Source organism: Cydia strobilella, chromosome 23 (assembly GCF_947568885.1).
Source record: "Cydia strobilella chromosome 23, ilCydStro3.1, whole genome shotgun sequence".
In the NCBI taxonomy this organism is placed as follows: Eukaryota; Metazoa; Arthropoda; class Insecta; order Lepidoptera; family Tortricidae; genus Cydia; species Cydia strobilella.
The window spans coordinates 3,946,206-3,964,189 of NC_086063.1; the positions used below are offsets into that span (position 1 = coordinate 3,946,206).

The 17,984-nt window shown below is 37.2% G+C and overlaps 1 protein-coding gene across 1 annotated transcript; it reads left to right on the top strand.

Annotated features, from left to right (window-relative positions):
• The first annotated feature begins 40 nt into the window (after positions 1-40).
• LOC134751697 (uncharacterized) lies at positions 41-17,334 on the top strand. Its single transcript, XM_063687141.1, has 14 exons — positions 41-323; positions 691-738; positions 1,618-1,683; positions 3,119-3,160; positions 3,574-3,615; positions 5,594-5,626; positions 5,791-5,829; positions 6,835-6,876; positions 7,092-7,241; positions 8,466-8,492; positions 14,577-14,603; positions 15,702-15,728; positions 16,688-16,714; positions 17,155-17,334. The coding sequence occupies exons 1-14, from the start codon at positions 90-92 to the stop codon at positions 17,332-17,334; spliced, it is 984 nt and encodes a 327-aa protein (XP_063543211.1). The 5' UTR covers positions 41-89.
• Positions 17,335-17,984: the final 650 nt, after the last annotated feature.

The window sequence follows — 17,984 nt, forward strand, 5'->3', positions numbered from 1 at the left end:
CGCCTGGGCAACACCCTTATGGACCATCTAGACTTGTACCACCTGTTGCACAAAATGGACTACCAAGGCAATATAATTTTGGTGGACCGATGGATTTATCTGAAAAATATGGACCACTACTCAGACAAAATGGACCACCTGGCCAATTTGGGCCTCAAGATTATGGACCGCCGCCTGGACAGTATGGTCCAGGATTTAGACCACCAGGAGCACAATATGGATCTTCTGGACTTGGAAGTGGAGCGCATTTTGGACTTCAAGGATCACAAGGCCCTGGAGGAAGCCAGTATGGACCGCCACGTTATTCACAATATCAACCGCCTGTGAGTTACCATTACTTGTTCCACTTTACTGATTTCTAGAATAAGGAAGGGCAAAACGGACCGTAGTATGATTTTTTGTGTTCCGTAGATTGTTCACGGAACACTTATGGGATCTCACTAGGGATGTCACCGGATCGACACAAAACCCTCACGATATTCGATTTTTCAACTTGCGATGCGATATCTTGGAAAGGAGTTCCTTGATTGAAGAGCACAAACACATCGAGCTTAGGCTCATTAAAAAGGTCTTTAGAAGTACTTGATAGACATGCATATTAGACGTACAGTCAGAAATAAAAGTGTGTCACATTTTTTTTTTTTCAGTTACTTGTAAATTATTTATTTTAACATTAGTTGTTCATTTCAGTCTAAACTACGATATCTAGGATCGGCAGGTCCACCTCCAGATACATGGGTAAGAACATAAATTTTATTTAATTGATTTAAAACCAACAAAGGATCAATTTCGTTACTGACACAATCTTAGAACTAATAGTAGGTACACACACAAACTTATTAACTAACTAACTACATATTTACATATCTATTACTTAAGAACACGTAATTGTAGGTATTACAAATTACAACAAAGGATGTTGTTCGAGTTATACTTTAATATTTACGAAAACGAAACTTAATTTAATTATTTATCGCAGCTGTCAAAAAGCGTAAAATCAACTAGCTATCAAGTTTGCTATTATTGCAAAAATCACGAAAGTCAATCAGTGTTTTGATATTTATTTATTAAAGATTTTTAGATCACTTACAAGTCTTACAACTTGTGAAAGGAGAAGACCGGCGCGCCTCACGGGCCAATTCGAGATTTAGTTATTCGATCTGTTTCCGATATGATACTGATCTGTCAGTGTCAAAAGTGACGTTTTTGGTTGAAGAAATTACTAAAACTTGACTTCGAGCGACAACGTTGTCTTGATTACCTATTGTGAATGTTGATTGTACTTTTGTTGGTTAAAGTTGATAATTATTGATTACCTATTTCAATGTCTTATGATGGAGACCGAACGTGACTATCGAATCAGCTATAGGTAGAAATACTCCGCTCCGACCGAAACAAGATTAATATTTTTTTAGATTTAAATAAATTATACCTATGCCCTAATAAGCCTCTATACCATCAATGTGACGTCAGATGTCGCACAAATAGGTTTGACGTTTGTATTATGTATACACACTCACACATGTAAACTAAACGTCATTATCCTCATTAGATAATACTTTGTCAGCTGTTTAGCTTCCGATAAAAATTTGTATCGGTAATGAATTATTGTTTCAGAACTGGGATGTTTCACGACAACAGCCAAACGGCCAGGGCCCACAGTCTGCGAGAGACCTATTGAGAGTATGCTTATATTAATTGTTTTGTATTACTAATTAACGCTGACACCGACCGCCATATTGCTTTAGGTGCCCTAGGTTCAGAGAGCAGAGTTTTTGAAAAATCGTAGCGCTTTTTTATAACAACATACCATATATGACCTCGGTCTTTTTAAAGCAAGAGTGAATAGGCTATTACTTATCTATTGGAATTAGGCTGCCAAATACTAAAACTTTTGCATTAGATGTTTTTAAATAAGCTTTCTAACGTAGACATGCAAATATTTATCAACCAACTATACCAGTATTCCATCAAACAAAAACAAGTCAAACATAAATAATTCGAAATAGAAAATACATTCTCATTCGCAAACTATTGATAGTAAAACCATTCCGCTTCATTTTCCAATTAACGGTTCGTGGAAATAGAAACTCCACTTAAAGGCTTATTTATTGATAATATTGATATCGAATAATTTAGAACCCAGATAAAGTTCCGCACCGCTCGCCATCGGCAGGGTGTTCATCCTCACACCCTAGAAACTAAATGGTCGCATACTGTGCGGTTTAATATGTTTTTGTTTTGTTACCTATTTATATATTAATTTAATTAGAACTAATTTGATTTAATTTGATTTGATTTTTTATTGCTACTAACCATATTATGGAACCTGTTTTCTGTTTTTTTTTGGCACAAAAGATGGACTTTGCAACTAAGAAAGCACCACCAACCACCAACGCATCACTTCACCAGCAACTGGCATGCAAAAGACACAAACGCAAAATATGATACATAAAATTAATAATGCCAAAGATAGATATAACTCCGTAATAGATGGATACAGTCTAAGGAAAAAACGTGCCTCGAAAATCACGAAAATTTGATTCTCGATCAGATGGCGCCACTACCTTTGGCCTACTCTCGTATAGAGGGCGCTGACGGTTTCGTTTGTTATTTAACAATTTTAACGCATATCAGTGAAAGAACATGGGTCAAAATCATAAAAATAATTAATGCAAATAAAAAAATCATTTATCCATATTTAAATACATTTTATCGTATTTTTATAAACCTTCATTTTTAGTTTTAACGTGTGTCGATAGATGGCAGTGAATTTAATGTTGTTACAAAATTTACTATGACAGTACCGCTCTATCTTATTCTATCCTCATTGATAATGCTTATAAATCTTAATATTATACATGTCACTTCTCATAATTACAACGTTAAAAACAAATGTCATACTTAATCTAATTATAATTGTCAGAATCTAGCCATATTTGAAATAGTCAAAAAATTCATCAAGTCATTCAAGTGCAATAAGGTCCACTCCATCTGAAATTCCAACATAAATTCTGATAGAAACGTACTTATTGCACATGAAGCATAAGGATTAAGGACCCTTCTCGGATGGAAAGCCACGTTTGGTAGTCTAGCAGCTCAATTTTGTTTGTTTTAGGAATTAAAGCCCCCTGATCCATTTCGTGAGTTGCCTCAAGCGGTTAGTATTTGAAAGTTTCATACTAGCAAAAGGAGAGTGAGAAGGTTCCCGAAAAGGTTGAGATCTGCGTACAAATTATTGTTAAACCGTAAAATAAACCAAAAGTCAAACCAAAACAGCAGCCGTGTGTTCCTTACATACCGGCAAACACTAGACCCTACTCATAGTGTTGTGTTCCTGGCGGTGAGTAAGGTTGCCAGAGCTCAACGAGGTTGCGGAGTGTTAGGTTCGGCAACGCGCATGTAACACCTCTCTCTGGAGTTGCAGGCGTCCATAGGCTACGGTGATTGCTTATCCTCAGGCGGGCCACACCCACCCACATAGTAACCTAATAACAGCAGCAGCACATGTCAACTCCATCATATTCATTACATGTAAATAATAGTTTAATTTTATAAAAAGTGATTTTGCAGGATGACTTTGGTGAGCCGATTCAATGGGTGGCTTTAACTGCGGTAAATATAACAAAATCACGTACGCCATTTTAGACAGCAAAATTATTCCCCGCTACGCATATTTTCAAATACTTGGCCCCTGTTTTAAATTTTAATAAAATTGAAAAGGGTTTGTTAAATATTTAAGTATTAAAAATAAATATCTAAAGTAAGGACGCTAAGCCCAAAGAATTTCGTACAGGGACCCGTCTTTTTATATCTCTAACGCACGCGCATATAGTTTGTCAAAGGACTGTCTCATTTCAAACATAGACAGACAGAACCCTACTATCTTTGTCTTACACTAGTACTAGCACCCAAAAGAAAAGGATGAGTATAGTTTTTTTGTTCTTATTTACTGATAATTTTTTTCTTTTTTTTTCTTTTCTTTTTCTTTTCTTTTTCTCTGTTTCCTAGAACGATTGAAATGATATGTTATAATGTATTTTTACTCTAGTTCCCTTTGAGCATTTATGTTTTATTCCATTAGTGGAAACTGTTTTGGCTCATGTATTAGTCATAATATCTATATCTTGTATTTATTGTAAGCTGTTTGTTTCCCAAAAAAAAAAAAAAAATGGTTTGACCAACATAATTATATCGCTGTCCCGCCGAAGATCACAGTCAATGCTACTGTGTGAGTGGGAAAGCAATTGAATTATGCACGTGCGATAGAGATAGGAAATCGCGGGTCAATGTACTAAATTTTTCGTGCTTATTGGATTTGGGAACTTAGTTATTGGATTTTCTAACCTTTGCAAGAAAAAAAGGTATTTTGGACTTTATTACAGTAAGAGCGTTTTCACATTGTCCGATCCGATATCGGATGTAGGATCCTACATCCGCGTAGTCAGACCGCGGGGTCGCGCCCGGTCGCCGTATTTAGCGGTCACGCACACTACAACAAACATTATGCCTACACATACGCAAAAAAATATTATCGGTTCGACAGCTGACGGGGGGCTTCGACATGGCTGAATTTATCGGAAGCGCCTTTCCGATATCGTATGTCGGAAGGCGCCTATGACAAAAACAGTTGCAGGAGAGTGCCATTGGCATTAAGTCCGCCTCTTTTGCGTTATTTATCGTTTGTTAGTAATAATGATTTATTAAATGCATAAATAAATACAGAGAACCACATAATATCACAGAATAACTAATAGTACTGTGATAATATCTTACAACACATTAGGAACAGTGTGATAAGGGAAAAGTGTGGACTGAGCGAAGATGTAGTGACAAAAATTGAGAAAGGTATGTTGAGATGGTTTGGACACGTGGAAAGAATGAGTGAAAGAAGGCTAACAAAGAGAGTGTATAAGGGAGAGGTAGAAACGGGAGTTGGAAGGGGCAGACCTCGGCGGACTTTCTCTGATCAGATCGGCGAAATCCTGAAGAAAGGCCAGGTCAAGAGCACCCTAAACCGGCGAGCGTGTATGAGGAATGTTATGAAAGTGAAGGAAGCGAAAGAGGTACAGGATTAGGACAGGATCGTAGCAAGTGGAAATCCGTGGTCTCTGCCTACTCCCTCCGGGAAATAGGCGTGATTATATGTATGTGTATGTATGTATGTAATATCTTACATTTTACTTCCTTCCGACATCCGATATCGAATCAGACAATGTAAAAACGCTCTAATAAATATTAATCTAAGATGCGTTTAACCAACGAATTTTCAACCATTAGTACCAATACAAATGACCCATGTAGTAGTAAACAATATGATTAGATTAGATTAGATTAGATTAGATTAGATTAGATTAGATTAGATTAGATTAGATTAATTTATTTCTTATTGGGAATTACATGATATTTAACAATGTCACAATGTATCTAAATAACATGAACTCACAAAAAGTTCGTCAAATTGTAAAAAATAATAATTCAGTAAAATAATAAAAAAAAAAAAAAAACAAACAAATCATAACAAAATAAAAATATATGTATCAATTATTTCAATTCATTTAATCACCGCTTATCTTTGAATTCTTTGATACAGGCTAACACAGAGGACGGTCTTGCGAGAGTCACTGTGAGTTTGTCTATTTTCAAGTTTACTCAAGTACTTACTTACTTTTCTAAACTTTTGAAGATTGGCTAGAGGTCAAGGAGTTAGCCGCGTAGACTGAAGACATTCTAAAATTGTATTTATAACTTTTTTTAAAGCATAACTAATATAAAATACCTTTTATTTAGGACAGGAAAACTGGAAGAAACATGCAGACTAGAATAAATGTAAGTTATTTCTCGTACAATGAATAAAATCTTTTGATATAATAAAGCAAGGCAAGCAAATCACAATGATTATTAATACAGTATAAGTTCTATGAATTTTAGCACTTAATTAGATTTAAGATTTAACATAGAACGTAAGTACTTATATCAATTAAATCATTTATTCCATATACCATTATTGGATACTTACAATAAAAAAAAATACAATCCTTAAAAACTACCTAAGAACTAAAAATTATCTATATTAATAAGTTTTGTTACTTTTGTATTTTTCGAGTTCAATTGCAATCCCTCAGGCACTAACTTAGGCCAGCAACATAATATTCTTTGACAAAATATATGACTGTGCCGTTAAAATGTAGGAATGTTGACGTAATAACTGTACCCTTGTTACAAAAGGACTAGATTCCAAAATTCCTGCATGCAAATTTCAGTCTTATTAAGACGGGTTTAAGGTTAAGTATAAAAACGGTTGTTACTTCGAAATTAGACTTAGGCGTCTTTTTGGTAAGTAATTTGTCGTTTTTACTTGCGGCTGCGTTTGGTGTTTTGTTATTTGATTTTTGTTGAAAAATAGCCTGTTGCTTTTCCCAGAAATACATTCATTTCCATTTCAAAGTCTAACAAAAATACGACAAAGCGAAACGGTTACCAAGATTTTCTGATGCTCATCAACTCAGATTTACTTCAGATTACCAATGCTTCGCAAATATATAAACCCGTCTACGTCTTAGTCGTCGCGGTGACTTTTTTGTTTTATTATAATAGTAGTTATAAGCGCTCTATGAAGGGTTCAGGAACCGCATATTACGATCGCTTTTGCGATTGATCAAACTGCTTGCAATTGTAATTTTTCAAATAGCAAGGTTAAATAAAATTCCTTTGTTTTCCAGATATTTCATTATTGAATCGAATTCGATGCTGTTATTACGAAATAATAACAATAACACAGATAAGAAATTTATTCTAGCAAAACAGTTTTCATATAAAAAATCTGTATTTCAGGGCACAGTTTTCGTTCCTGTTAGTTACCACCCAACTACAACGGTAAATATTGATAATTATTTATTATATTCCGTACATACGTTCCGAAAAACTCAATGGTACGAGTCAAGATTTTAACCCGCTCTCCGGATTGAAAGTCGAACGTCATATACACTTGGTCCCTTTTCTTAGATAAATTAATTATTAAATATATATTAAAACGGACCACTCACCTTATTTTAAGTCGAAAAACGCTCGACATGTTAAATTAATTTCAGACTGAAGCCACAACCACCACAACCGAAGTCACCACAACTCCGGACCCGGTCATGGAATCACTGCTCCAGTTCGTGACTCCTCGGAACTTGAAGCCGGAAGACTGGCTGGCTTTCGATGTGACCTTGAACAAGAAGAAGGCACCTGAAATGGTATTTCTAACTAAAATTTGACTTTTCGAGGCCTAAATCCTCACAACCCTGGACCCGGTCATGGAATCACTGCTGCAATTTGGGACTCCTCGGCACTTGAATCACTTCTACACTTGAACTCGGAACATGGTACAAAAGAACTGGCTAGTTTTCAATAGGACCTTGAATAGGAAGAGAGCGTCTGAGATGGTATGTATTACTAACACTTGTCTTTTCGAGGCCTAAAATCCCCAACAGCTCTGGACCCAGTCACGAGACAGTGAGTTTCAATTCGTGACTCCTCACAAACTTGAAGCAAGAGGACTAGCTAATATCTTTCGACGCGATATTGGATAGGAAAAGGGCGCCTGATACAGTATATACTACTAAAACTTGTCTTTTCGAAGCCGTAAATCCCCACAGACCCTAAATTAAAATCACTGCTCCAGTTCGTGACTCCTCGGAACTTGAAGCCGGAAGACTGGCTGGTTTTCGACGTGACCTTGAGTAGAAAGAGGATGCTTAAGACAGTATGTTATAGCGCTCTCGTCTTCCACAAGCGTCTGCGTTTACGACGGTGGGGTGGCCTTTTCTGACTTTCGTCACAGAGGTGGTGGCTAGTCGCGGTCCCACAATCATGGGCCGGGCTATTTGCTGTCATTTTGCGGACAGCTTGGCTTCTACGTGATTGTGATGTGTTTCTTGGTGTATCTTCAGTGAAGTGTCTTCTGTGTAGTGTCTTCTGTTGTTGCGTAGCGTAGTGATCTCAAATTTCCATAGGAGGACAATCGCATCTACATTTTTTAAATTTGTGGCCTTTTTTTACTGACGGAGATGGGTTACCAAACTATAGTTTCAGTGTGTCGTTACTTGTTCTCCAGGCTCATCAGTTTCTTATTTTGAAGAAGGCTTTATAGTGCTAAAGGTCTTGACCAGCAAAGTTTTGACTTTACTTTTTGTTTCCATCCTTTTGTCTTTGATGTACCCATTCAAAAAGCGGTGTTCGAGAGCAGCAACAGGTCGTGCCATTTATACGGCATCAGTAAGAACAATGTGACCTTCGATCTATTCCAATCTTACATAAATAACCTAAAAGAACAACATACAGACTACTTAAAAGTTAAGACATAATTCACATAATAATCAAAATAACGTACCCTTTTTGATTTAAAAACGTTTGTTATATTCATCATCAAGTGTACCTTAGTATCTGTGTTAACGTTAAGTTTAATTTCAATGTTTCAGTGCGACTCAGACGGATGTCAAGCAAGGGTAATTATAATTTAAAAATTCAGTTTGGACAAGCTAGAATCAAAGTGTGGCATAACTCAGTTCAGTGACCCAAAATGAGGCTTGGCCTCAAACTTGAATGCTCGTTATTTGATTCCTGCGCACATCCTTCGCGTTCAATCACCAGTTTATCAGCTTGAAGATCGCTCAACTATGATTCAATACTAAGCTTGTGAGCTTCAATTTAAACCTTTTGTCTTCCTTTATTTAGTCATAATTTTGCATATTCAAAGAACGATTTTTTCTGCTCTATACAGCACAACTGACGTTTTTGACCACCACACATATATGAAAGGTTAAGAGACGCAATCCTCACGATGGTGAGGATTGTGTTTCTTGTAGCTAATAAGAAGATATTCATACTGGTTTAATTAATTTATCACGATGTCTTTCGTCACAGTGCCACAAAGATGAGTGTCAAACAGCGGTAAGAATTGACAAAATATTAAATATAACCTATGGGCCTAGATGACAATCACTCTTCCATATTAGTGCGACAGAGAGAGTGTTTCGTATTGTTTTCTGTAAATGATTGTCATCATTGCTAGGCCCCCTGAAACGTCCAATAAACGTTTTAGCATTTTTCAACACACTTGCTCAAAACGACGTTTTTATTCCACCGATTTTTGGCTCATAATCCTAGATATTAAACACGCGTGCCTTTTCAGTACTTTCAGTAGGTATATTATAACACTCGTGCTTTTTCATTCTATTATCCGACTGAGGTAAGAAGGTAACTGATTGCTAATAATATGCATGGAAACGGAGCCTTCTTTAATTGGTTGGACTGGCGGGCACCGGCGCCCCCCGACCGCCTGTCGCGGCCAGGGCTAGGGGCGGCCGGCAGAATGACAGATGCAAGACTGCATACTAACTGTTTTAACAATTAAAATTTGATTAATATGAGTTTCTTTTTTTGTGTGCAAGTGTGTTGAAAAACGTCGTATGAAACGCGTGTATTGATCATTACACACATCGGCTTTTTTATTGCGCAAAATATCGCCTCGTGTGTATTAACCAACTTAGCACACTTGTGTCACAATGTATTATTGTTCGTAAGGTCAATGTGGAGAAGACGGCATATAACATTTTTGGTTCGGAAGACCGTCAGGCAAAAACGTGGTCTAAAACGCGCCTTAATAATTTGTAACAATTTTTACACAAAATATGAAGTGATTCTAAAAATGCGCAATTATATTTTTGATCGAACTCATAGATGACTTTTTTTGTTTAAACTCTAAAAACCACAAATCAAAAACATGATTGATTATCCACGATCCCGGGTACGCACAGCAGTCCCGCTCACGCTTCCAGAACTTCTAAGTTCTATATAACTTATTTAAGAATCGCGCTAAAAACATAAAATATTAGCCCATTAGATAATCAAGAAAAATTGCGGAAAACAAGCACTTCTCGAGTTTGAGAAAAACGATGGTCATTTACAATCATTTGCGTGAGACCGTCTCTTGGACAATTTTTAACCGCCATTTAGGGATGTACTTGATCATTAAGTCGAGAGCTCGAGTTTGTAAAAAGGTGGAAACGTCTCGTGAGTATTATTTTTTAGACTGGAGTTGTGGTGCGAGTTACTTTCAGTTTAATGACCATTAAAGTAGTACTTTTTATTTTTAAGCATAACCTTTAAATAAGGATTAGGTATTAGTTAAGTTTAGATTTATCTATTTCATAATATTAAATAACAACATAAATTATTTTGTTTGTTTGTTTAATATTTATAACACATAATAAATATCATGTGGGATTTTGTGTTAATTTTATGTATTAGGGGTGAACTAGTAGGTCATACTGAATTTTTTTTACTATAGGCCAAACCTCGAACATACATACATACCTACATACAATCACGCCTGTTTCCCGGAGTGGTAGGCAGAGACCACGGATTTTCACTTGCGCTTGCTACGATCCTGACATAGCTCTTTCGCTTCCTCCACTTTCATAACATTCTTCATATACCAAACCTCGAAAACGCAAAAAAATCCCTGCCTCACACATTTCGGCGAAACACATGTCAATGTTTTCTACAGAACAAATTTTATTTTCGCGATTTTAGCGTTGGCGCTATAGTAAAAGTTGTTCAGTACCTATGATCTATATATTCACCTCTCAGAATATGATCAGAATCACTAAGTATTTAGTTATTTTATTTATTACTGTGCCAGAAAATCCCTGGGAAGAGGAAGACCTCCCGACACATTGTGGTCCAATAGCAATGGAGATGAAAGCCCAGAACCTTACCCCTATGACAACCCAGCATAGAAGCGTCCTGGCGCTAGAACCTCCTAGAGCAGCGGTTCCTAACCTGGGGGTAATTACCCCGTGGGAGTAAAACTGGCATTTTACGGGGGTACCTACCTATAAGAAAAAATATTAATGATTATGGAGGAGGGGTAAAATCGAGTTCCCTAGTTAGTCAAAGGGGTCACAGTACGTACTAAAAAGGTTAGGAACCACTGTCCTAGAGATATAACTGGGACTAAGGGAAGGAGGAAGAAGAAGAAGACTGGGCCAAAAAATACGATCTGTTTGATATAAATATAAAAAGGCTTGAGCTGCACATCACTATGTTTTAACGTAAACTAATGTTGATTTCAGTGCCGGGGCGACACTTGCGCAAGCGGGGTGAATAGCTTTATTTCTATTAAGTATTTGCATATCTACCTGGTTTCAGGGGCGTCGCTAGAGGAAATAGCGCCCGGGGCAGGCACCAAATTTGCGCCCCCCCAAACGTAGCCTGTAGACCCCCGTTCGACGCGGCGGGAACAAACAATGTTTTTGAAAATAATTTTATATTTTTCGCCCGATTTGGCGCCCCCCCTTGGACGGTGCCCGGGGTAATAATTGTGCTATATCTATAACCGCTTAACCCCGGGTTAGTGGGATGGTGCAAGTGGGCCTAATACCACAGAATAAGTATAGTATTATCATTCAGAACGGCCACGCACCGCCCCGCCCCGACTCGAATTACCTCGCCGGGCGACAGCAGATTGTCGGCCTTTTGCCGGCCACTCAGTACTGTTTTTAAGCAACTTACACTATGACGCATGCCGCAGACGTGCCGTTCACACATAGAAACGCAAGTGATTTGTGCTAATACTCCGCGTGGCCCGGTGGTCCGGTGGGCGGTTCCGCGCTTCCGCGGCCGACTTCCTGACACTGCGGGGTTGCGTAATGCATCGCAAGTATCGCAACCATAATGTGATTTGTAGTGTTTTGCTTGAAAATATATGTTTATAATTTGTAAAGATTTTCATTAATTCAATAAGTACTAATAGTTTATCCGTTACAGTGTATAGGATCATCTTGCAAAGCAATGGTAAGCGATTATATAAATTATTTTTGAGAAATGAAACGAAGTACCTACCTGATGCGGACCAATTGGACATTACTATTTTTAAATGTTTTTTATAATCAAGTTTTTATTACAAACACATGCATAGCCAACGACATTATCCACGAATTACTTTAAAATTATGCCAAATACACATTTGCATTTTACACATTCGTGTTAAGGGGCCCACTGACTATCAGTCCGCCGGACGATATCGGCCTGTCAGTTTGAACAAAAATTTTACAGTTCCGAACAACTGACATACTGATCCTATAAGTATGGGTGTGGTCATTCGGTTCAGCATGTGAAATGTGTTTTTTTTTTTAAATGAACCCCCTGTACATACCCCCCCAAAAGGGGTTAGGACGCCTAAATTTTGATAGGACTCGGCAGATCCTCATTCCTAGTGCCAAGATAAAGATAAAAAACAAATTTTCATGGATGTACATATTTTGCCGCCAAAATATGCTATTTTTCCTGTACTAACAGGCCCCTTTAGAGCTGTAATTTGCCAGTTGCGAGACAGTTGACATAATAATCATTTTTGAGCTGTCCCGCGTTTGGAAAGGCCTAAAGCGTTTTCAGAATTCTTATCTCCATGTTTTTTTATAGCGTGTAATTCATTAATCATTTGACCCATTCGTCTCCTTTGCGTGGCAATTATATTTTGAATAATCATACTTTTTGGCATATTTTTTTAAACTCGACTTTCTACAGTGTGGAGGCCCAGGTTGTTTAACTATGGTAAGTATACGTTCATCAATCTATTAAGTTTGAGTATTCACTAGAAATTAGTGAAGGTATTTAGAAATTGGTGCGAGGTTGAGTTGCCTTTGGCGCGCGCGAATTTATCAGCCTTACACTTGTGAGTTTTACTTACGTTAGTAGGGACAGAGCTATTTGTTAGAATGAGATAACGATATTCATATCTCATTCTGTAGTATAGCTGTGGCCCTACTTAGCTAAGTAAATCTTACAAGTGTATCTCAGACCTTAAAAGAAGCGGACGACCGCTTCCCCATGCGAACGTAGTCCTTATTTTCTTCTTTGAGTATTAACATTATCTATAATATGTGTAAAATCTTCGCTGGTCTCAGGTGTTGTTTAGGTGGTGAAATAAGAGTGGACTGTAGTATTAACGCTGGTTTATTTTCCAAATTACTAAAAATACAAAAAGTGGCAAAGTGAATTGTCGTTAGGAATCGAGATGAATGGTAAGTTTTTGAAAGCTCTAACTGTCAAAGTTTTGAATACAAAATTGCCATAATTAAATATTGAACATATAAATTTGAATGATAATTGAATTTATACATATCAATGAATATTTTATTTAAAAAATATGTAATTTGTTTATAATTAATAATAAGACTATTTCTCTCTCTCTCTCTTTGCCTAGCCACGTCCCATTTCATTTGGGGTCGGCTCTCCTCGTCAATCTTCGCCACACTCTTCGGTTCTGGGTCGTCGTGTCGTTGATTTGGGCTTTCTTTAGGTCATTGTTGATGACAGACATCCAAGTTTGAAGGGGTCTACCGGGATTCTTCGGACCGGTGTTTATACCTGACGGTGTTTATGAGGACCTTTCTGGTCATATGATCCTCGGGTCTCCTCATTACGTGTCCATACCACCTTAGACGGGTTTCAGCGAGTTTCTCCTCAATGGGCCTGACTTTAAAACTGCCACGGATGAACTCATTTCTGACCCTGTCTAACAAGGTGACACCTCCCGCCCATCTCAGCATCTTCATCTCCGTCGTATGCACTTTAGTGGTATGGACTTTTTTCACTGGCCAGCATTCAGCACCGTATGTAAGGGCGGGGCGCACAGCCGTTTTATATATTTTTCCCTTTATGCGCACTGGCATTCTGTTGTCACATAGTACGCTCGATAATTCTCGCCACTTCATCCAGCCAGTGTTAATTCGGTGGGTTATATCAGCGTCGATTGTTCCGTCGTTTGAAACAACAGATCCCAGGTATTTAAAATGGTCGACTTTGCTTAGTGGCTGGTAATAAGACTATTTGTTGCATGAAATTAAAATTATTTAGAAGATTAATGAAGCGCGTTTTTGATTGCAAACATTAAAATTAAGCTAAAGAAAAAGGATCAAAAATTAATCAATTTTTGAACGTTTCTGAACATATGTCTATACAATTTGGTGTACATTGACCATAGCTATGCCCATCTATGCCCCTTCGTTTGACGTTTTTCGATTTTTTTATTATTATACCAGTTATAAGCACAAAACAAATTCATATATAAAAAAAATTAATGCTCCTAACTCTTATAATAATTAATAATTAGAAAAACATCAAACAAAAGGTTGTCATCAACCTGTGGTTGAGATACATCAAATCAAATTGTATTTTTTCAATAATTTAAATATTCAGAGAGGAAAACGGGGACTGCGTTTGTATGAAAAGGCGGTTTCGGGGCGGTCGTCCACTTTCGTCTTAATTCCTAATTGGCGACTTTTCTAGCCGCGCCTCTACTAGTCTCATTTCTGATAAATGTGTTATTTTCTATACAAAGGGACCTAACTGTCGATGGCGCTTACGCCATTATTAACGATGCTCCGATATAAATACAATGCCGCGCGACGCTGTGCGGCGTAAGCGCGATCGACAATAAGGTCCCTTTTCATAGAAAACGCCCCAAATGTTTACCTTTTATTGAACTTTAATTTTTTTTATAAAATTGTATCTTAAATTTTCAGTGCATCGGGGACAACTGTAAGACACAGGTAAATAGTTTAATATTGTTTATATTTCACACAATTTTTTCTTTAGATCGCTTTCACACTGTACGATCCGATATCGGATATCGGTTTTTCTCTGTCGACTTCATCCCACAGGGCACTCTTTAACATCTACCCCTCCCAGGGTCCCTTTGTTTGACATAATTATTGAAAGTCATAATGTAATGATTGTAATATTATCATTAGTCATGATTCTGACACCGTTAACTTTTCAGGATTTACCTCAGGTAATCCTATAGATAGGTTTGGTTAGGTTAGGTTTGTTTTAAGGAGCCCACTGACTATCAGTCTGCCGGACGATATCGGCCTGTCAGTTAGAACAAAAATTTGACAGTTCCGAACAACTGACAGGCCGATGTCGTCCGGCGGACTGATAGTCAGTGGGCCCCTATGGCAATTCTGAAAAGTTACGCGTTTCTGAGAAAAACCAAATTATGACTAACAAAAATGTGGACAAACAATACATTATGACTTAAAACTATGTGGGAAACAATAGAGACCCGTCTCTCCCATAGGGGCCACACCCGAAATCTGATTTGAACTTTCGATAATTTCAGACATATCGGACCCCCGTCAGCTGTCTCACCACTATTTTTTGTATGTGCGTATACATGGGAACGGCAGAGGCGGTGCGACTCTGACACCCAGTACACCTCACGGCCCGAAAACTTTTGGGTGTAGGAATTGTAGGATCCTACATCAGATATCGCGTCGGACAATGTGAAAAGGCTCTTATTGTAGGTATCTTAGTTCAATCAGGAATTTAGGAACTATTATATTTTTCTGCTCGATTGTAAATAAGTAAGTAAGTACTTTATTGTACGAAAAAGAGAGGAATCAAGGTTACATCAGATAAAAGTAGTACAAAGGCGAACTTATCCCTAAGAGGGATCTCTTCCAGTTACCCTAAAGAAATTATTAAAATCTAGACCTAAAGTAATTAGATATATAATATTAAATACTATAAACTACCTAAATATAAATAAATATCTTTATATAAATACATAAATAAATATAAATATATATTATTATGATTGTAGTGTATGTGTGAAAACGTTTGATTTAATTGTTTTGCTTTTCTAGTGTAAAGGTCATTCATGTGATGCTCGGGTTCGTATTTACATAATTATTTATAACTTACTTGCCGAAGCGGTGATGGCCGAGTGGATATGACGTCCGTCTTTCAATCCGGAGGTCGCGGGTTCAAATCCTGGCTCGTACCAATGAGTTTTCCGGAACTCATGTACGAAAGCTTTCCGGTGAAGGAAAACATCGCGAGGAAACCTGCATGCATCTGCGAAGAAATTCAAAGGTGTATTTGAAGTCCCCAATCTGCATTGGGTTAGTGTGGGGACTATAGCTCAAGCCCTCTGCCCTCTTGCGCATGAGAGGAGGCCTGTGGGACGTAAATAGGCTGAATTATTATTATCACAATATATTTTACATTTATTTACATTTATTAATTTTACATACTTATATTTTGTAAATTCGATCAACTAAGTTAATTCATTATAAAATTATAATTTTAATTTCATTTACTTATCTTAGTATAGGTAAAAAAAAATGTAATTCTCGAAGAGCGAGGTCTCCTGACACAGGTACTTCATACCTAGTAGGAGGACTCACCACTATGTATAGGTATTTACCAACTAAGATTGAAATGAAATAAATGATTATCTTATCTTGTTATAACTTACTTAGGTACAGATTTAAAATACAAACATATATTTACCAAAAAGCCCCCCACTCCCCCGAAAAGGGGGATTATGTTATTTAGACTAGAGAAATTGTATGGTATGCTAAGTCCAGGTAATAACCATACCTAAATAAAAATAAGTGTTTTTTAATTATTACAGTACAGTTTGTTTTTTGTACTGAAATAATTTTATAATCTATTTATTAATTTACAACACAATAAAATTCCAATAAAAAAAAACTAAATCTAAACTAACCCACCAAAAACTAGTCGAACAACCCCCCCCCCGCATAGCTCCCGACGCAAAGGTGCCCATCACGCTTGCCGCGTTTCCGCGTTGTTTCCTTAATTTGGTTTACATGTTTTTTAATAGTGCATCGGCAAAGGGTGCGAAGCATATGTAAGTTATTTCGCTATAAACCTTTCTAGTAAATTTGGCATAGTTAAGCAGCTACACTGAATTTATAAAAGAATTGTCAGAGAATAGTTATAAATTACCAAATTGCGAAAGGGATAAAACATCAAAATTACCGCGCATTTTTAAGCAAAAATAAGTCTCGCGTCAATTTTAAAAATTAAAGGCGCTAAGGCTTTATCTCTCATACAAAATTTGGTCTTTGCTCTACTTCTACTGAAAGAATTGACTAGCCAATGTATATCTTAGAGTTAGACCAAGAAAAGTGCAAAGATTATGATATCACACGCAGTGCCGGTGTTATTTATACGTCATAATTTCATAGAAGTTTGACGTTTGACATAACACCTGCACTGCGTGTGCTGTCTAAATCTCTGAACATTTTTATTAGTTTAACTCTAGTTATTTGACGTTTTTCGTTCCAGTGTGACAGCGTCTCATGCCGTTACACCACAAACGGCGAAGTGAAAAGTGGCATGATCCAGCAAGTCCGGAACCAGCAACATCAGCGGACGAGACCTATTGCCAGGACTAGTGTGGAAGATGACGAGCTTCAACTAGAATCTAGTGAACGGATAGACCAAGGATTAAATAAATGGGCTTGAATAAAACTTGTTTCCTTCGATCTCCAGTATAAAAATGTTGATGCGCGCGGCGCGGCGTGCAGCAGTACGCGGCGCCCGGCTATCATGACGCTATGTACTTGGAAATGGAGAACTAGCCTTTCCGAAACATGTCGCGAGAGTGACTAAAAATACTATAGAATCTAGTGAACGGATGGCAAAGGGATAAAAACATCAATAATTATAAATATTTCATAAAAAAACACTGATTAAAACTTTCACGATGTTTACACATTATTAAATTAGAAAATAGGACAATTAAAAAATATTGCACTCACAAAAAATAAGAGGAAACGAATATCGACAGTCGAAAAATCGAATATCGTTAGTAGTGTGTGTCGACAGAGTAACATTCCTAGTGCGCAAAACGTTCAAGTTGATAAACAAAACCAAGTGCGGGTAATAGTTCGAAAAACTCGCGCGCCTAGATGTTGATATCAACTTTAGCCAGTCTTCTCCGAGACCACGGGGACAACGCCGTCCTCGAAACGTCGGAGGTCAATTAAGTCGAGGTCAATGAATATTGGATTAAGTCCTGTTTTATAATTTAATTTAATAAAAAAGCTTTACAAAGTTGTAAAATTAAATTTTATTGGCAAAAAAAATTTTTACCTTTCGAGAACGATTTTTTT